At 40.0% G+C, this 22,005-nt stretch overlaps 1 protein-coding gene across 1 annotated transcript in view; it reads right to left on the bottom strand.

The window, feature by feature from the left end:
- Nucleotides 1-22,005, bottom strand: part of NCOA2 (nuclear receptor coactivator 2) — a 120,689-nt gene that overhangs the window by 14,373 nt on the left and 84,311 nt on the right. Inside the window, exons 11-18 of the mRNA XM_059836016.1 lie at nt 14,335-14,545; nt 11,309-11,518; nt 9,062-9,277; nt 8,283-8,412; nt 5,088-5,253; nt 2,850-3,128; nt 1,914-1,991; nt 1,143-1,380 (exon numbers count right to left, since the gene is read on the bottom strand). Of these exons, the coding sequence (XP_059691999.1) occupies nt 1,143-1,380; nt 1,914-1,991; nt 2,850-3,128; nt 5,088-5,253; nt 8,283-8,412; nt 9,062-9,277; nt 11,309-11,518; nt 14,335-14,545 (1,528 nt within the window). The remainder of the gene's footprint in view (nt 1-1,142; nt 1,381-1,913; nt 1,992-2,849; nt 3,129-5,087; nt 5,254-8,282; nt 8,413-9,061; nt 9,278-11,308; nt 11,519-14,334; nt 14,546-22,005) is intronic.

Raw genomic sequence — 22,005 nt, 5'->3', positions numbered from 1 at the left:
GACTTTGTAAAATAAAAAAAAAAAAATCTAGATGCAAAGAAAACCTAATTTAAGCTCTTACATGCCAATTGTGTGCAGAAATTTTGTTTTAAACCAAGTCATTTTGGTTGTGTTTAAGCTCATCACGAACAGCATACTCAACAGAAACAAGCCACCCTTAATGCTGGTGTAAGAATCAGGTGGTATGAAACATATTCCTATATTCACTGTCTGCATGACTTAACTTCTTACTGATGTAAAGGATAACAGATCAATAAGAGTAGATAGCAAATTTAGAATTGGATGGACATAATTTGATCTATCAGCAGATCTTGCACATTACATGCTATTTAATATACTTGTAATACAACTTATACAATACTTATAAATAAAGAAGCTGTATAACAATAACCGTATGGACGTAACTGCCCCATGCTCCCCCAGAACAAAGCAGTATATAGCTTTGTAAAACACACAAACAAAATAGTATTAGCTACCATATCACACACAAGTCTAAGGGCAGGGAAGGGAATACCTAATCTGAAACGAGTTTTTGTTATTTAAACTCAATAGTTAGTTGCTAATTTTACATTATAATGCACACACAAAGAATTATCTTTTTGGGGGAAGAATCTAGCTGATACTTAAGCACTATCTCATTACCAAAATGCAAAAAATCCCCAACAATATAAAAATGATTTAAAAAGATTCTGTACAGCTTTGCTTCTGTTGAAGCTTTTGGTCACCTTATGCTGTTTGCCAGCATCAGTTCATATCTTCTTTTTCATCTGCACTTTTTAATGCATATATTGGTTTGTTCAGTGTAGTCAAAATTCAGAGTCCATCAAGCCAATACATACACATAGACATGTTCCTGTATACACACACATTTGTATGCATTTATATGTATAGCTATATACCAACACACACTTCTGCTATTGCTCAAAAAAGAGCAGTGCTCAAAGAATACATGGTACTGGAGCTAAGAAAGTAGAAGGTACGATGTTGTGTTTGAGGACTCCCAAGGGGCCTGAAGCTCCACATTTCCTATTGTTCCCAGGAAGCCAGGCAAGGGGCTGTGGGAAGGGGGCTTGGACCCAGCACCGGGGCGGACATAGGGGAGTAAGGACTGCCAAAATGCACTGGGAGGGTGGAACCAGTACCGTAGTTTGGAGGAAATGGAAACTGTTGTGCATTTGCCTGCGGGATCCGTGGATTACTCATGGTTGCTGGTATGCCACCGGCTGCCACCATGCTGGGGGTCATGCTCAAGCCCTGCCCTCGCATCATCAGCGTCCGCTGCTGCACCTGCTGCTGCTGCTGCTGCATCTGCCGCTGCCGCAGGTGCTGGCTCAGGATCTCCCGCTGCCTCTGTGCCAGCATCTGCGCGTTGATAGGGCCCTGCAGAGAAAACCACCGCCACCTATCAATAACCCCTTCTAAGGCAACCCGACCAGTGGGGGCATCTCCACTAGAATAATCTGGAAGATTCCAGCTCTTTTTTTCTTCCCCCACCACACAACTAACAATAATATTAAATGAGAGAAAATAATCCTATTAATACTTCTGCTGGGAAAGACTTCCAACAGTGCAAGAGTCAGTAACTGAAATAATACCAGTGTTTAATGTTGCAGCGATTTGTAATTGCAAATAGAGTAGCTAATTAAAAAAATACATCTTTAGGAAATGAGAAGCTTGGTTAAAAATGCAGTTATATCATATCTCTAGTAAACAACCATCCACCCCATGTAAATATGGGAAAGACTCTCAGAAATAAAACATACTTCTTATTATACGGACTGCATTATTTGTATTCAAGCTTTAGAAGTTACTGTATGTATTTACCACATAGCATTACTACTGTATTTAACTGGGGGGAGAAAGAAGAAAACAAAGTGATTTTTTTTTTTTTTAAAAAGTACTATTTCTCTCACCTGTGTTGGCACTCCAGGTCTCAAAGACAGATTCATATTGGAGACACTGCTGATCTGATTTATCAGTGGCTGCCGATTCTAAAGAAAAAAACCACCCCAACACCAAAACCCAGAAGTTTTTAGAAGGAAAACAAGAGAAGGGAAATTTTACAGACAGAGGTATATACACCTGGTTCCCAATCAGTTGGTTTAGGACCTAGTTTTACATATTCAAGCAGGGACGAGTTTTCCTGCTGAAGTCCTATTATCATTCACAGAATCCTGTTTCTTAAGGAGATAATACACCATACAAATAACAACACAGGCATTAAGCTGTTTACCAAACATGCTGCTTTTACAGTTCCTGCCCTTTTTGAGTTTGGGACTGGACTGTTGAGGTTTACTCTGAATTAGACGATATCCTGATGTTTAAAGGCAGAAATTACCTTTTCTCCTCCACTAGAAAAGGATAAATATCTTATTTATAGTACTATGAACCTATATATTTAAAAATTAACAAGAAACAACAACATAAAATGATCCTCAAAAGTAGACCAAAGCCAAGGGAAAAAAAAAGGATGTACGTAACAGGCAGCAATAAAAGCATTTAAATTGCTGGAAGAGTCAAGACATAACAAAAAGCAGAAGACATATAACAAAAAGCACCACTGTCGCCTTGCTCAAAGAATTAGTGAGACCTAGGCTTAAATACTAGACACATTCTTGGAGAGTATTATAGGAAAGATGCAAAAAAAGACCAAAACAGAGAACACGCAAGGTACTGTCTCGGCAAAACTCATTATGGCTAGTGTTTTTAGTTTAAAAGTGGAACTGGGCTATAATAAAACAGGGTACACACTGAAGACCTGGTCTGTTTGGAGCAAGCTGACAGGCAGTAAGTGCCGCCTAGGAGAGGCACCTGCGCCAGCGTGAAACCAGGCACGGACAGAGATGTACCTGCTGTGCCTGGAGCCTGTGCTGCAGCTGGAGCCGCAGCTGGTTCGGCTGGTTCTGCACGATGCCGGCGGGCCGGAGGCCGGGCCGGGGCTGCATGCGCAGGGCTGCGTACCCCGGGCGCTGCCCCATGGGGTGGAAGCTCGGGTCCTGCATGGGTGCATAGCTGCCCTGCGCCATCTGAGCCTGCGCCGCGTACTGCTGGGAGAATACCGGAGCCTTCTGCTCCATCAGGATGCTCGACTCCTGGCTGGGGAAGGTCTCTGGGTCGACAGCTTGGCTCTGCAGAAATATGGGAACAATAGGAACAGTTGGCAGGACAGGGCTTTTCACAGGATTATACAAGACTAATACAGCCACCCTGCAAAAACCAACCTTCTGGCCTGTGAATGTTTTTAAACAGAAAACTACATAAATTTTCTTTACCTAAATATAAAACTTAGAAAGAAATAGAATTGTATTTTTAAGTGTCAAAACATATTCATGGAGACAAATTCCTCCTCTCTTTTCTTTTTTTTTTTTTTTTAAACCAAGACCCACAATCTTTGTCATGTTCTTAACATGGCCATTGTATCATTCTGCTAACGAATAAAAACCTGAAATGACAAATGCTGTATGAAAATCTGCAAATGAAGTGATGCCAGCATATTGTTGCCATTGAATCCGAGATAAATTCAAAGACGTTACAAATGAATAAGGATAAGAACGTAGATTTTTATCAGTACCTTTAAACGAAATAATGACTTCAAGTAAAGATGCCTGAAACTATTACAGAAGCTAATGTGAACAGAGTGCCTAATTCTTTCAGGACACTTTCGCACAAACTGATTATCCATTCGCATAAAAAAGCTAACACAACTCTAAACTCTATTCTAGATACTCCCCTAATATTTGCTCTAGCCAGAATAATTTTATAGCTTATTCCACACTGACCTTGGAAATCAAGTTAATGTAAATTTCAGTGCCCTCATGAAAGAAAGACTTTAAGCGCCTATAAAATGTCTGATGGATATTTAAAAAACATGTTCTAAAATGCAACAGTTCTTTTATCTGCAAAATTCTTTAACTGTTTCCACTGAGGTATTAATGAAATAGAAAAATATTTACCACTTAGTTTGAAATAAAACATTATTCATATTTTTTTGGTGGTGGTATTCCAAAAGCTATGTCATATTGCATGAAAGTTTCACACTGCAAAATTGAAGTTCACCAATAAATTATATCTCCAGCTTAACACCCCACTGAGTTCTGTGTTGTACCAAATAGGCTTGGAGATAATTTTCTCATGTCCAAAGCAGGATTTCATTGGTCCTATTTCATATCTAAAATGCAGAGCTAGTTCAGAAGTTATGCTCAGAATGCTGATGAGTGCTGGGAAATGAAACAGGTATTCTAGGCTTGTCTGAGAATATTAAATCATTATAGAGACACGTATAGACATTTTTGGAAATACAATTTTGATGCCAGAAACATCAAGTGCTAACTTTCCCCCCCCAATTATTATTTTTTTTTTACCACACTTTTTTGCATCATATAAGACTGAAATGGACAAGAACCAACTGGAAGCTAATAAAAAATAACTGTGGGGAAAAAAATGGATGAAAAAGAATAGAACGAATTCATGCTGCGAAGTTTAGGAAGCATGTTCGTAATTTAAAAAAAAAATTACAGTTTTCAGTGCTTGGAATGAAATCAGCTGCTTCAGTTGAAACTCGTCCCTTAATACACATTAATCAACTATGGGAAAAACTAGGGGTGAAATTACATGTTACAGGTTTGCTCATTCAAAAGCTTGTTGCCCCCATCACACAAAGGTCTTGATCTTGCTCCTCTGCTCCTAGGTCTTCATATTCTTCTCTTCTTCTTTCCTATACCCTGTTGCTGGCCATGATCTTACCTTTCTCCCATACAGTTGTTCCTCTGACCACCAGATAAGAAGCCTGTTAATTTTTTGGTTTAGGTCAGGTTAGTTGCACAAAGCGAAGTGGCTCAGCACAGGTCAGAAGAAGGAGAGCTAGGTGACGGTGGCAGGGAAGGGGAAGGAAGACTAAACCTGGGGCTGAAGGAAGCTTTTCAGATGACACTGAGCCGTTAGACGGACTCCCACCAAAACATGTAACTCCATCCTAGCTCGCAAGAAGTGTTTTATAAACCCCCTTTTCAACACGCATTTTACCTCCACCTTGACAAAATATCCTTTAAATGCGATACCTAAAACATGCAATGCAGTGTCCAGTATACCTGGCTAACTAGTTCTGGTATTCCTAGAGCCCTGTCGATTTCTTCTAAACCATCAAAATTCCTTAATGCCATGTAAAGCTGATCCAGGAGAGCACCCTCATCGCTTGGCGACTCTGATGAAGGATGATTACACAAGAGATCATCTGGTGAGCTGCCAAACGGTTGCCTGTGAAAACATGAACACAGCGTTGGTAAACAGCTGCTGAAAAACAAGAAATAATATCAGAGGATTAGTACTCAAATTGAACTAACAAGTGGAGACAGAAATTATTTCAATCGCTGCCAGTTTTGTTTAGAAAACTATTCTGGATGAAAGTTATGCGACCCAAAGAAATAACTAAATAGCGTGATTAATGCCTGTCAAGACCCTACAAGCACAGTGTATCCGACAAGTAAGCAAGCACACTAAAGGTACGCCCAAGTGCTGATTTCATATTACAGGGTCAGCAGAGGAACAAAGAAGTCAGTATAGAATATAGCCACTGAACACAGAAGTTTAAATAATTTTTTTAAAAACTAATTGTAACTTTGAATTTTAGACGTTAGATTGAGTATACTATCACAAGTAGAAGAACTCACTTCCATAGACACTCTTCGTAACTGGTTTTCTATCAGACTAAGCGAGCCAAAGAGGTCACAGAGGGGTCCGAGGATTGCCTCAGCTCGCACAAACCGAACCTCTGGAAGAGTGGGCCAGAAGCATGAGGGAGCAGGGAGAAAAGGACATTCCCCTTTTTGTTTGCAGCAAAACACTTCATGAGGAGCTCAAGCCATCTTATGGAATTGCGCACTTGGGTACCAGTTTATGCACTTGGTTATGTGCCTCAGAAGGGTGTCAGCAAGAATTTGGATATTGTCAGGCAGAGTGTGCTGGCTCTATAAATCCTGCTTACCTCACCCCTGAATTTGTATGCAAAGCACACTCCCAGTTACAAAGGCAGAATAAAGGTTTATTCCAAACCCAAAGGACAAAACTCACTGAGAAACAAACTAAATCTGAAATAACGCCTTATCTGCAGCCAAATGACATATTTTTGTTTTGTGGTTAACACATGAGCCCTAATTCACGCACAATACTACAAGACTACAATAGAAAATATAAAGAGCAAAGCATTCTGCAAGCAAGGGCAGCTACTATATGCGCATCATGACAGAATCTCAGCCCAGATAATTACTCGGAGACAACAAAAGCTGTCGCACATGGAGGGAGAAAACAGCACTATATGTGAAGCCTTTTTACATGTCTGTTTGGAAAAACAAAGAAACGTGTTTGTGTATTTAGTTTCCATAATGAGATATATGGTTGCTATGGAAGTCTAATCTCTATGTCAAAGCTAAGCAGAAGGAAAGAGCTGCATCGTCAGGCTATACACCTAAAAACCCAAAGGATAGCAAGCAGGAAAATGAACAAAAACGTATTATTTTTAATTAGATCCTGGACTACAAAAAATAAAAATAAGGATATATATGATGTACCTTTAAAACACCGTGAAGTATTAATGTATCTCATATACAGAGAAGTTTCTATAACTCGCACAGATAGAATTATAAATCAGTAAAAGGGAAGAGCAAAAAAATTATTTGAATCAAATTGCTTGCAAACTTTAAAGATGACTTATAAGAAGGGATCTGTGATCTGGAAAAATAATTGATGAGGCTAACCAAAAAACCTCCCTCAAATTGTAAATGGGCATGAATACATATGGCAAGAAAAAGTTGAAAACATTTGTCAAATTTTGTATGTTAAACAATGACAATTACTTTATTTTCTTCCTCTTATCTTTTACGTACCACAATGATAATGTTTACTTTTTCTCTAAAAGAAAAAATTTTACTCACTATTTAACTTTTATCAAATGTAATACTCACGATGATAATAAGATTATAAAAATACAAATCCCAGAGATTAATAAAAACAGAAATGGCAGCCCCAAACAATTTATCATCTGTGTTCGGGTGTAAACGATCAAAATATGTTTACTTTCAGATGCAACTCAATGGGAACTTTCTTCTTCATCTTCAGCTACAAGGAAATTATGAGAAATGCAAAGGCAACAAAATGGAAGAATTATCTGCCTGGCTTGCTGGCAAAACATGGCGTTGTATTTTCTTTTACGGTGTCATTTTTTAAGTGATCATTTAAGTTATGCAAACGGTGCTTTTGGCATATGGACACCCTAACTGGGGAAGAATTAGCACCAGGAAACACCTTGAAAAGCATGAAAAAGTTAGAAAAGTAACAGAGAAAATGCCACACTTAAATTTACAGATACTATTTTCGGACATCCTTTCATAATGAAAATTAAGAGAATGTACTCAGAAGATTAATCTTTCTCCAAACACACTTTTTTCCAACTGCTTCCTTTTAGTTATCTTTTCAGCACTCCTCCCACTTACTACTGAAAAATATCCCACTCATGCAATTCAAAATATTTCAACATTTTTCTTTTACCTGACCATTTTGTATCACTTACACAGTCCATACATATATATAGTTTCTCTAATTTAAGCGGCAAACTTTTTGGAGAAGACATGCCTTTTTTTAAAGAAGTGTAAATTGCTTTTCATAGTTATGGCATTATTTAGAAACCTTAATGATGAACGAAGTTAATATACTACACATGAGTTAATAACTTGTGATCAAACTGTGGTTCTGGATACCGGAAGAGGAGCTAACTTCAGGGAAGAGGCAGCCTCCGTTTCATTTCATCTTTCCTCCCTCACCTTTTACAGAGTTTAGGTCAATTAAAAAACCCCAAACAAAACAGAAATTAACAATGTCCTGCACTACTTAAAATGCTACCCCACTGCAGGAGAAGACAGCTATGTTATAACTACAAAGGCTCTAGCATTTTTCCACATTTAGTGTTAAGTACAATTGTTAACAATAAAACCGGCAAAACCAGACAGAATCATGCCTGTATTAATCTTCGAGAGGTGAAAGTGGTGCAGCTACCCAAAGCACTGGCAGCATTCACTGTGATACAGAACTTCCAATTCTTCCAACACATTAAATGGCAAAGAGAGCATTTATAAGTAGTACTGGAACATGTATACATTGCATGAGTATAAAATACTACAAGCATTAAACTGATACATTTGTTGAGTATTTTACGTAGGGCTTTGTTTCCATGAGGCGTATAAAATACGGGCCTGTACAATCTCCCCATGTTTTGATGCGACGGTAAGACTCACCTGTTCTGACTACCAAAAGTTGCCTGATCTATAGGCAAGATGCTGTCTGGCCACGGTGCAGTCTGATTTGGAGGTGCCTGCTGCTGGCTGTACTGAGGTCCTCCTATGTTCATCTCCAATTCGGATGGCCCTAATCGAGGAAAAATAACCACATAACTTTTGTGAAAAGAATCTACTTTCATGTTAGCTCTCTCCATTGAATTATCTATGTTATAGTAAAAGCAAACAAAAACATTAAGACTTCAGTAACATTACACTTAAAAGCATCATGATTTTTTTGTTAAAAATTGCTTTTAAAATTTGAGAAAATAACATGAGAACTCAAAAGTGGTTCAAAACCACAAAACAGCAATACGACACCACAGATGCAAAAAATTAGTAAAATAAGCATAAAAAACAGACAGCATATAAAGTCAATATAATAATGTACTTGCTTTAAAAGTGACCAAGAACGATGATAGTGTTGCCAGCATTCCCAGTCCTCTTAAAAACCCCACAGTCTTCAATAAACAAGAGCAAGTTCATATCCTTTTTCTTTGGCCACACCACTGTGGAGCTACAGAGTAGCAGGAATTGTTCGTATCAATAGATGCGTTAAAAGGTAGTGTTTTGCACACCTTCCTTCCCACTTCCACGGGCAACTTTCACTGTGGAATATGGTTCTCATCACATCTATAACTGCAATGAGTCTGTTTTTTCTTTTTTGTTTTTTTTTCTGCTTCATCTTTGACAATCCAGCATATGCCAAAAAGCACAACTCCACACGCACCCTGACTTACCCATATTCATGACCTGAGATGGAAGCATCTGCCTTGGGCCGGGCTGGTTGCTGGGTCTCAAGGGGATGCTGGCCGTGGGGTTGCGGATCATGCCTGCTTGCACCGGCCTGTTCATGGCACTAGCTGTGGGCGCGCAGGTCACCCTCACAGCAGAGGCCTGGCTTCCCCAATCTCCAGATGTCATGGCAGGCCGAGGGGCATTGCCACCGATCATCCCTGCACAAAAGCCAAACAGACTCAGGTGCCGGCACATGATTCAGAACAGCTTTAGCATTACAACTGCCTGATGACCTGCATTTTTAGCGACAAAAATGCAGGAGGTCCACTCAAAGCACATTCTACTACAACTGCCCACCCAGATGTGCAAGGCTACAGAATGATGCCTTACGCTGCTTAGTCAAGGGACTAGAGATCATTACACATTTTACAGGAGGAAGATCCTTTTATCATTTCCGAAACGCTGTTCAGAGTAAGTGTTCCCACGTGTAGTCTGCAACAGGTGCTGAGGGTGCGTGGATAGCCCTAACTTCCTTCCTCAGGAAATGAATCACGTTTGCTGAAGTGTGTGTCAGTGCTTTACTTTCCAAGTGCTAAGTGAGAATGAAGACTTGAGAAACAACATGTTATGCTACACACGCTTACGAATTAGAAGGACTGAATTTAAATTCACATTCTGCAAACGTCTTTTGGCAAGTCCTTTCATTCAGAACCTAGAGCCTTCTTAGCTTCAGGGCTCACCCAGATAATTTCAAACCAATATACGGTGCAGGGAAATTACTCACAGGAACTTTCCGATAGATGCTGAAGTTCATTACCGTTATTTTAGGGGAAGTCCTCCTACATCTACTGTAAACAACTGATACAGTTTATTTACACTTGGAATATATAGAGTACTACACCCTGACAGTAGCCAAAAAAACCCCCAATCAAACCCCAACACAAAAACCCCCAAACCCCAAAGATATGCATTCATAGTATTTATACATTTCAATTTTATACAGCCAAGAGAGCAGATAATCTGATTTCAGATTGGACTACTGGTCTCTCCAGTTGCATTTTGCAACATCCTTAAATGAATACTGAAAGCCACACAAATAATTATTACTTGTCAGTTCAATTATTTGGTGATATATAACCAAGGAGAAAAACCCTCTGAAGAGGGTCATTGTTTCAGCTGCTGTACAAAATTTGCTTCAGTGTTACATCCTCAGGTTTGTTCTATTTGTATACATATTCTATCAGCTGAAATATGTGGTGTGTTAGAGCATATGGCAGGAACACAGATAATACTCTCTAACTTGTATATATAAGATGAATAACATCCTCTAATATGTATACAGAACACGAAAATAATAGGACACTTGAAAGACTACAAGTTGACCTCTAAACTGCTTAAATAGGGTATTTCAGTATCTGGCAGCATGTCTTTTTTAATACTGATGCAAACTAAATACAAAATTTTGACAGTGAATAGCCAGCTGAAAGGACTTACAATACCCATTTGTTTACTTAGAGTTCTTAGCAGTTGTTGCACACTTGGACAGTCTCAAACTGTGTACTAGTTGAAATAAGTCAATCAGACAGACTTTTCTTGTGAAGAAGAAGATACCCCCTATGGTGTCTTTGCATAATATTAGGGCAACATGAATAAATCAGTGCACCACAGCTCAGGCATAATCCATGACAAGGTAATACCACTGCAACATCTGACGGTTCCCAAAAAGTTTATGTTGCAGAAAATGATGAAAGCATTAGCATTTCTTTAATTTAAAATGAGAACTAAGGCTAATAAATAAAGGATAACCAAGGGCAAACCCAAGGTCTGTAGAGACACGCATCATAAGGGCAACAGTATTGCCCACAATTTTGTTTTGAAAGAAGTACCTCTACAGAGAAGTGGTTTGTTTATTTGCTTTTTTGAGGCAGAAAGATCGGATCTTTACCTATCTAAGCCTCAGCTGAATCTGGAACATTGATGTGAACAGACTCTAACTGCCAATACAATGTGTTCATCTAGAAGTTTTCAGGTAGGTGAAAAGCAGTGCATAAAGAGCAGGACTAAACTATGCAGAAACAGAAGTTCCAAATAAATACGCCAATACATAACAGCCCACGAAACACGATTTTTTTCCAGACTTTTTGGAAAGCACTTTTAATAACCTGTACTTGTAATAACCCCAACGTTAAGTTACATCTGCTATAGTCTGTTATGCAAGTATATTTAAAAAACACGGAAAGTCATCTTACCTGTGCTACTGTTGCCTAAAGTTCCTTGACTTCCTATCATCCCTTCATTCCTGCCCATCAGTCCCGGCTGAGGTATCACTGAATAGGGGCTACTTGTTCTTATGGGTGGGAAAGTTCCTGCACCTGTTGGGTTCTGCAGTGTGATGTCAAGTGGTAAATTCTGGTTTGGTAATAACCTGCCCAGTTGCCCTGCTCGTGGGTTATTAAAAGCTAGACAGGAGGAGCAAAGAAAAAAGCAAAGTTACAAGAATGGAAACTTTACTTGTTAAAAAAAAAGAAAAAAAGAACCCAAACACACTTTAAGCTCTTGGGCTGAGCTATTTAATGCTGCATAATTTACCCACTCCGTATCTGTCTGAGAAACATCCCTTTCTTGACATTTTTATGTAAATTTCAAAATGGAACATTCTGACACTAAAACAGATATGACTTATATTTTTAAAAATTTAAATGATGTAATTTAACTTACAGAAGAGCCACTACAGCAAAACATACCACTATGTGACGTGCATGCTACTGCCAATTAATCTTATACCTAGTAGGACTGTAATTGCATGCAAATGTCATCCTGAGGCAGATTGTTAGGAATTATCTCAGTTTTGAAAGTTTTCCAGCATAAGCTGTGCCCCTGAAGAATTTAGCAAAATTAAGGACAGATTGAGTCTATATCAGATCCTGTAGCCCCAGTTCTACATGCCTCCTAATTTTTTTTTTACATTTTTTGTCATTAATAAAAATAAATACTTCCATGATTCAGCAACAACAAATAAGCGGTCCAGAATTAGAGCCGTGACACCAACATATTCTGGTAAACAGAACCATGCCTGATCGTTACTGTCACCTTCATATAACTGTTTTCTCCGGTTGAGGTGTTTCGTGCCCTTAAAATCAGCCTCTGCACCTTGTGCTTATGATTCCATTTCCAATCGTACCAACAAAATACATACAAATAAATTACCAATTTTTCTGAAATTATTACAGAATCACAGAATCACTAAGGTTGGAAAAGACCTGTAAGATCATCAAGTCCAACCGTAAAAAAAAAAAAACCAAAAACTTCCTGATAGCTTCCCCTAGGAGAGTCTCTGATATAACGGCATCCTTTAAAGCGACTTCTGCATTTTATATTCACCATATTACAAAGAAGTTTTGTTTCTTATTTTAGAAATTTTGTCTTGGCTGTCTGTTCAAACAAGCAAACAAAACTTACTTATAAGACAAAAGTGACCTTCCCAAGCTTAGGGGCATCATAAAGTCTAAGGATTAAACCAAAACCAACCTTCAGTGGCAGTATGCCCCAGAAGTCTGAAAAAACACATAGATGAGTAAGTTATTATATGGGAAGCTTTGCCAGCACCCCACTGATCCTACAAGGAAAGCTGGAAATGCAGCACAAACAACACAACTGATGAGATGTGATGGTGCTCAGATCACACATTCTGCTCTTGGTCAGGATGGGACTGGAGGAGGCTCCCTGTCCCCCATGCAACAAACTCCAGCAATTTGGCAAATCTAGCAGCTTTCAAGTCTTATATATTTTTCTTTAGACAGGTAAAAATATTTCAAGTATTTTCATGTAAACCCTGTAAAATGGAAGCTGGTTACTTCTTCAGAAAAAAAAAAATTAAAATCCCAAACCTCCTTTGGAATTGTATATGATTTGACATTCATTCCACATTGCTTTTCTGTGAGCATATAAGAAGCCACCCACTATTTCTGTGCACCTGTTCTCTGTATGCTCTTCTACTGAAACCAAGGCAAAAGTTCCCTAGGGGAATCAGGCAAAGACACAAGACTGAGCTGGGGGAAAAAGTTTAAGGGTTTTAATTTACATGGGAAACAGGACGCTGCTTTTATGGAACTGCTGCTAACCACTACAACACTCTCATTTACAATCACACTGTTATTGTATTGCAGGTAGCTTTGAAAGCAGATTTAAAGCCAGGTTAACTCTGGAAAGCCAGGAGGCTACAGTGGAAGGAACCAGCAGACCTTCCTTCAGAAAGAATATGCTAAAGATTTCAGATGGACAGAGATTTCCTTTTGATTCAAGTGCTGCTGCTGTTAGTACCGCCCCCACTTACAAAAATGAGTACATTAAATCCAAGCATCTTTCTCTGAGCAACCAATGATAATTTAAGGATGTGTAGTGGTTTTACGACTAATTTAATCATTAATATTTATTATTAATAATAATATTAATATTTATTCAAACATTTCAAAATAATCATTTGAGTTAATTTGAAAGTGGCATGATGTTATTTTAATATCATCAGAATGGCTGAAAATATTACCTAACCCCTATGTTTTATTAAAAACCACCAGTGTACATTTAAGGAAGTAAACAGATGCTGCCGTCCTAGCCAACAGGAGAAAAAAAATGAAGCAGTGGCTTTTTATGCTATTTTCTTCAACATTTGTAGCTGATCAGACTGTTGTCTTGCTTTGCTTTCCATTATTCTATGGTGGTAGACCAACATTTCAACGCTGATTTGTAAGTTAATTAATAAAGTTAAGGAACACTGTCAGCTGGAAGTGACTCAATTAAAAGCCACAATTTCAAATTAAACTTGGTCATTCCTCTTAATCATACGCCTTTCTAGTAAAGTTGTGGTTTTAGAAGACGACTCTCCTCCACGCGTAGAAAAGGCTCTCTCGTCCCTTTTACCGAAAAAGCTGCTGGAAAGGAGCGATCTGCGTCACAAAACAAAACGCACGTGCTCTCCGTCCCAAAGCCCCCGCAACAGCAGCACCACCTATAACCACAGCCGGGGCCGTTTCATTTATTTTCAGGGTGCCCCTTAAAACTCCTCAGAGGACAGGGACTTCCAGGGCGCTGAGTGAATTAGAGATAACCTCCACATGCCTTTCGAAATGGGACGACCGCAGATGGCGCTATGTCATCACGCAAGACCACACCAGGACGAAGAGCTGCCCGGTTCCTCCCCGGCCGACCCAGGGGCACCACGACCACCACTTTGGGGGTTCGCGAGCTTTGACTACGCGCGCACGGAAGGCAGACTCACTGCTCTGTGACATCCTCATTGCTGGTTTCTGGGTGGCCACAGCCGCGCCGGGGCTGCTGTCACTGGTGAGCTGCATGAGGTCATTGATGATGGCTTGCTTGTCGACCGAGCCCACTGGCGCGCCTGGGCGGCTATCTGGGAAAAGTTGCGGTAACTGGCTGTTCTGCAGGTCATCCAGAATCTCCTCCAAGTTATCCAATTCACTGCCTGGCTGCAATAAAAAAAACACAAACCCACAGTACACGTCGCTGCTCGCCTGCTGTCGGCATCCTGCTCATGCAGAGCCAGGCAGCCCGGAACTGTTACGCCTGCACCGGCTTCGGATGCTTCCTGCAAGAAGCCTGATGTGGAGGAAGCTCACACAGTTGTCGAAGCGGGACTGTGCAGGCTTCCCAGGGCTCGTCTGCCTTGCATTTGGGGAGCCCGGTGTGGCACTGGCACCCCTTCAAAACCCCGGCATCGGGACGTACGAATCCACACGATCCATATCATGGGCAAAGGGGAGATTTTCCCTGTGCACTGTGATCGATGCAGACAGCAGGGATAATTTGGCAGGGGAAGAGATCTAACTGTGATGAAGAAGGGGGTTTATGTAGGTATAACCAATATTCCTTTCAGCATAGTCATATTTCTAGTCTCTTTATGACTTGATTAAAAGCATACGATGGAAAAGTTGCTTCATGGCTAAAACAATTCCCCATACGCATTTTCTTTGTTACGTTCAAAACCTTAACACTGAATAACTCTATATAAGTTAACTGGCAAGAAAGATACATTTCAATGAAGTGTATTAAAATTAATACACTTCAAATTAAAACCTGTCAACTAGTTACTAGATTTAGGCATTTATTTTGCTCACAACTTCACAAATAATTGAAAATTAACTTCTCTACAGTATGAAAAAAAAGAGAAATCTAGTTACACTCAATTCGGTAGAAAATTATCATGAAATAAAGATGGGGAAAAAATTAAGCTAATCCTATACTAACCTGCATGTTTTTCTTAAAAATGTTGATTTTCACCAGTATTTTTTTTTGGTCAGCTTCCCTGTCTATAAACCCTCAGAATTAAAATATTTTTCTGACTGACATTTGGAAATTATTACAAGTATATTCTTCAATCCTAAACATTTGAATAGCGTAAAACTCTCTTGGGTAATAATTACCAAGAGGCAGTCCAGTCTCCGTTACCACCAAGTTGCACAGGAAACATTTCATGACAGTATTTATAACAAAAACCTACTCAACATCAGCGCCTTCATTAGGAAATGTGCAATGACGGAAGAGAGGCAGAGTGTGAGCAGCCAGCCATGAAGGATGGGGAACTGAGAAATAACCTCACAAACATGCACACAACTGAAATACAATTCTTCCTGTTCTTTTTTTTTTTTGTCCTACCGCCACATCGTGAACTTGTTACTTATTGAGAGCAAGCTTACGCCGCAGATCACAGGACAACGAAGAAATACCTGAGATGGCTTTAAACTACCTACCAAGGCTCTCACAGCCTTGCTAGGAAGCACTGCACATTAGTCCATACTAAACTCCTGCTGTCACAGCTAACCTGCTCCTGGGAAGCCCAACTATTTTATTCAAAGGTAGCTAAGATGCCTTGAGGTTACATCTCTACAAACCTTTTTTGGATGATTGACTGCAGATAAACACAGTATTACTCTTTACTCCTTCCACGTCACCTCCTAGTCTTACAGATTGGAATATATGGTGTAAAAGAGGAAGGAAGGAGGTTGCTCCGTTAAAAGGCAGCATGTGGGTGATCTGGAGGCTGGTGTTACTGGGAAAATGATAGGAAATCACAGAATCAGAGGACTGGAAGAAATTTAAAGCCTCAAGGCAAAATCAGTGTATGCCATTCCCTACAGAAGTTCATATAGCCTCTTGTTGAAGACATCCAGTGACAGAAAATCCACAGCTTCCCTGGGGAATTGGTTTCAGCACTCTGCCATCCATACTATTTGAGTTTTTTTTCCTCAGTGTCAATGCAAAATCTCCCTCACTGAAATTTAGGCCCTTCCTTCCTGTTGTGTTTTGAATCTGGAGAACAAATTGTGTTTCCCTTTCTTTTTCTAGCCTTTTCTGTAATTGAAAACATGTGCCTTTTCGGGTTTTAAGCTGAAGTTAATAAGCAATCTCAACTTGTTGAATTTTCTTCACCATATAACCTGTTTTCTAGACTTCTCATTACTCTTGTTGCTCCTGTGGACTGCCTTCAGTTGATCCACACTTTTGCTGAAGTGCCGTGTCCAGAACAGGACTTAAGATGAAGCCTTACAACTGCCGAGTAAAGCAGAAAATTTACTTTACACATAGTACGCTCTGACGGCGTATTCCAGAAAAGCCTGTGATCTTTTTAATTACATGATAGTACTGACTCTCACTCATCTTGTGCTCACTATGATCCCTAGACACAGCTCTGAAAAAGTTCTATCTAGCTGGTTGTCCCCCTTTTTTTTTTTTGAAATCTGTGACATTATTCTTGACTAATTATAATAAATAGCATTTGTTCATCCTGAATGTTCTCCTAAGATTTTTTCTCCATACCTCCTGTTTACAGCTGAATTTGAAATCTATCCTCCAGTGTATTTGCAGACCTTCAAGTGCAGCTTTTCCAAGCACACGCTCTTTTCAAACACTCAGCAGCTCTAGATGTTGCATGAGCTCCTGCAGCACCTCCATTTTTACAGTGAATCCTTAAATAACTACTTTGTGTGTAAGGATTTCCAAACAGCTTCCTAGCCACTCACAGCAGTTTCATCTTGACCATGCATCTCTAATCCGCTTACGAGAATGCCATGCGCAGAGCGCCAAAGAGCCTTACTCAAACCAAGACACGTGGCATATGCTGCTTCTCTTACGCCAAAAAGCCTGCTACCCTCTTGCAGAAGGAAAACAGGCTGGTCTGACATTACCTGCTCTTGACAAATCCCCCTCCTGACTTGCTGTCTTCCAGGCACTTACAAGCAGTTGGGTGAACACAGCACACCAACAGACAAGGTAGAGCCAGGAGGAATCAAATGTGATTATAAGAAGCCTAAATCATTGTGCGGACAGGTGATAAGCAGATTCAAAAAGGTGCTCTGAGAGACAGTCGCGAGCGATGTTTATAGGGAGCCGCATTTTGAGCGCTGGGAGATCTGGTACAAGACGACTGCAAGAGCCAGTAGAAGAGGCTGATGTAGGGTATCATAAATTATAGAAGGATGATTCAATACTCTTTGGGGGAATTAAGACATATGGCCTTCATTAAACATATTTGAGACAACAGTGAAGGAAAGTTTTATATGTTGCAGGATTTTTTTTGTTCGGTTTTGTGCAGGACTTTGTATCTCCCCCCGCGCACCCCCCCCCCCCCCCCCCCCCGCCACCTTTTTTAACATTCTGGCTACTGCAATTCTTTGTTTAAACATCAGATGTAAAAAAAAAAAAAAAACACCAAACCCAAAACAAAGCCGGAGAAGAACATATTGATCCAAATGTGTCAGAAAACTGGACTCCCCAAGAAGCTTTTAATTCCTCTCAGGAAGGCAAAGAAAGGCCAAATACAACAGCTGTATTATAACAACACAAATACATAACCTTCCTTTTCCTTGCTTAACATAATCAATATAAAATATTTCATCTTTATTTTTGGATGAGATGAGGGTTCTCAACTGCTGCAAAAGCTCCAAGATAGCTTTAGAATTAACACCAAGCTATGATGTTAGCCTAAGTCTTTCCAGACCCACCCTCAAATGGCACCATATGTACAGAAACTAGCATTAAAATATTTACTTGGTTATTTTAATGGGATTTTTCTTTTATTTATATTCTATATTTATTTTGTTAATGGTCTAAATTGAACTTTATGTAAATAGAAGGCACACCCTAACCTCCCTGTAAAACAATTATTTGTCATGAATTAAAAAAAAAAAACAAAACAAAGCCTGATAAAGTGCTAAGCATCACAAGAAAGTTCTCGTGCACATACTTTCACTATTTCTAACCAATGCAATTACAGCAGTCTCCCATAGAACTGGGACACTGAATGCCAGAAACCATAAGACAAATTGTGCTTAGAAATATTTTTGCATTTGAAAAAGTACCTACTTTTGAAGTACTTATAACTATCATGTAGAGAAAGGCAGATTAAAGTGTTAATTGCTTACAGAATTTTCTCAGCTCTACTGAAAGGCAGTTACACCTCAACATGAAATTTGGTTTACAAAAGTTGCTATGTCAAAGTCTAGCTTCCATGGATTGTAAAGGACTGGATAAGATCCTAAACTCTCTGGAGATCTCTTTTCCATCATGAGCAATGCCCATGGCTTGCACTGAGACCCTGTATTCCAAACTTCATACGTGTATACGTCTATACATTTCCTTTACGACCATGTATGACAGAGGCATGTGGGACTTTTTCCTTACAGCAGGATGTCTTTTGGTGGGGATACAACTGGAAACTATACCTGCCTTACATAAACCCCGAGTTAGCTCATTAGCTACCTCCGTAGCATGGACAAAACATTTGACCATAAAAGGTAAACAAAACCAAATCCCTGCTCCAAACTGGCCATAAATTAAAGGATTATAAAAAGAAGGAAAAAGTAAATCAGAAGTGGAATCAACATAGTTTTTTTTCTCCCTGGTAACTGCAATAAACATCCAATTGGCTAGAAATCCTGTTATATTATCAGGTTAACCTACTACTAACTTCCGGAAACAGAACTCCAATTGGACGACATTCAGAAAATGGGAATTCCCATTCTAAAGTTTTGATAGAATTTCAAGAAGAAACCACCGTCCCTCATGAATTCAATGGATTCTGGACATCAAGAAATAGGTTTTTGGAAGATGAGGGGCATGTGTAAAGAAAATATGTTAGTATTGGGAAAATACTGGTTTTCACATAAAGCAAGAGGACAGTAGAATTGATAAAGTGTGTGAAGAACACCAGAACAGTTTCTGAGTTTTAGGACAAAAAGGTACATGCTTAAGATGATTTCTGGAACAGCACTGGTGGAGACTGTGGCATTGCAAAGTCCCTGTCAGACAAACAGGCTGTCTATGTTGTCCACTGGCTAAAAAAGAGGAGAGAACACTTATGGAGATAAGGATTTTATTCCACGCTACACGAAGTGCTTTCTCAGAGGATAAGCTGCTTCAAATTTCTACATCTTGATTTCTTCATCTGCAATATGAAAATAATAATCCACACGCAATTTTACAGAAGAGTTTTGCAGTGCAAAACAATACGGTTAAACAAAACGATTCTTTAGCAAGGCAATACCTGACATCGTTCAGCGCGTGACCTTTCTCAGAGGTCCCCCTACACTTTCACTCTCCTTCCACCGAGGTGTTAGCCGGTCCTTGTCAGACTTGACCACCTGCTGACCACTACCTGGGCTGCTCCTGATGAGCAGCAGCGTGTGCTGGCGGCAGCCAGAAGCACAGCGAGCGGGTTTTTGAGGGACCGCACAAGCAGTGGTGCACAGGGAAGGAAGGCGCAGGATGAAGCCCCACCACGCTGCCCCACAGTTGCCGGTGGGCCAGCACGGAGAGCGGGAGAAGGCGGACTTACTGCTGAGGGACACCCTATAAAACAGACCTGTAGCAAATCAGGACTCATGTTTTCACTGCCTTCCCTTTTTAATAGTGGAGAACGGTATGAGCACTTGTGGTGCTTGATAGCAACAGTCCTACTACCGTTGGTGCTGTAGGAAAAGCTCCACTGAGCCTCCCCAGCAGGTCTCTCTTTCATCTTCTCCCCCACAGCTGCCTTAACTGGAATAGCAATCAGCCTAATAGAGCTTGATAACCATCATCCCACCAAGGAAGGGAAAAAGGTACGGCGGCACTGGAAATATTCGCTGCCATTTGAGAAAGGCTTCCTGTCAGTTGCTGCTCCCTGCAGAAGTGTATGTTTAAACACACTACCTAGAAGACTGCTATTTATAGTACAGTGGTGCACTTCAAAGCATTTCCTGCTCAGAAAGTCACACCAAAAGTAAAAGGAGAAAACGTAATGGCTCTGCTGCCTCCCAACACCCCGATCCCCCTTGCAGAGGCCATCCCACTGCCGCTCCGCCGCAGTTTCCAGAGAAACTGCACACTCCAGTGACTAATTACTTAAAAATACAAGATTCCTCAGGGACGAGAAGTTTTAAATAAACCTGCAAAACAGGTAACACAAGCACACGGCTAATTTTTACATATGGGAGGAAGAAGCAGCGCGGGGGGGGAGGATGCAGGAGGATGGAAGAATTTAGCACAAGAATCTGTGTTCTAGTCTTGTACTAAATAGTTCCAGCTTTGATCTAAATTTAGGCAATGAGCACTTCCTGTGGGAGACCGTCTTCCAAAGCTGAAGAGTTTTTGATGCTAAATATTTTGAGTGATTTTATAATTGGGGTAAAGTGGTTATTTGTTTAAAGACCTGGCCTTCAGCTAGATAAACGCTTACATTATTTTATATTCCCCACCATTTCCTCTCCTACTCCACATTGGACTTCTCCTGTTTATTCAGCTCCAGGTTCCACTGCATTTTAAGTAGGTTTTGAAACTCTATTTACAACCAACGGGAGCAACAAAAGCCTTTCTGTCATTATCCAGCAGCCTTCCATCACAGCTGCAGGACTGGCTTCCCCTCACCGAGGCGCTGAGGAAGCCCCAGCACTTCAGCCCTTACCACTTTATCACGACTCCTGTTTTCTGAACAGCCCCAACTCCTGGACCTGTCTCGCGGGAGACACTCTCTGTCTTCATATTTTAAGAAAAGGCAATACATCCATAGACCACACTCCAGCCCCCTCAAATCCCTCCCCTGACCTCAGAAACACGAAGCCTAAAAATAAAAAATGAATAGACTATTCACTTTATAAAGTTCATAATATTGGGGATCTCGTTTTCAAATGCTTGAGGTTGGCAATGCTTGTAGACACTGAAGTCTCTTTCTTTCAAGTCAGCCTTATAGTTACATGTTTACATTTGGGGTGAGACGCAACTTGCCTATCTTTAGTCATGAAACAGTAAGGCAGCTAGTTTAAACTAGCCATCTAGACTACCACTAGCCAATGGGAACATCACTAGAGAGCAGCTTACCGTCCCTATTTTAGACACACGTTAGGGTAAGATAAAAAAAATCCTGAAGTATTTTTGTATTTTTCCATCAACGATAAAAGGAGCTCCTAGGACTACCTTGGACTGGAGAGCTAACTTCTAGAGGGGACAAAACCTGCTCTTTGCGAACGGGTTCACAAGCTAAGCTGTTTCTTGTCTACTCCAGAGAGATCATGAAAAGAGGAAATTTTAATTCTTTTGGAAATTTAATTCTTGGGAGTAAACAATCTGAAGGCCATAATTTTGATCTACTTAGACAGACATAATTATTTTGGTAATTACCAAATTCTATGTTCTTGTCTAGTATCAAATACTGAGGACCGAAGGATCTCTGCCTTCAATCTGGTATTGACTTCAATGTGTAGGATCTGAACTAGGAACTGAAATCTATTAAGATATTTTTACGATACTTTATTCTTGCCAGTCTAGCTGTGAATTTCTTGATATCTGTTTTTCTAGCCTAACAAAGCATAAATTCTCACGGAAAATCTAAGCCCTCCCTCTACAGGCACTGCAAAATAGTAGCTGTATTCAGAACTAAACTAACATCCAGGCTTGA

The sequence above is a fragment of the Gavia stellata genome, chromosome 3 (genome assembly GCF_030936135.1).
Source record: "Gavia stellata isolate bGavSte3 chromosome 3, bGavSte3.hap2, whole genome shotgun sequence".
Classification (NCBI taxonomy): Eukaryota; Metazoa; Chordata; class Aves; order Gaviiformes; family Gaviidae; genus Gavia; species Gavia stellata.
The sequence above is the reverse complement of the archived record's forward strand: the minus strand, read 5'-3'. Positions and strand labels throughout refer to the sequence as shown.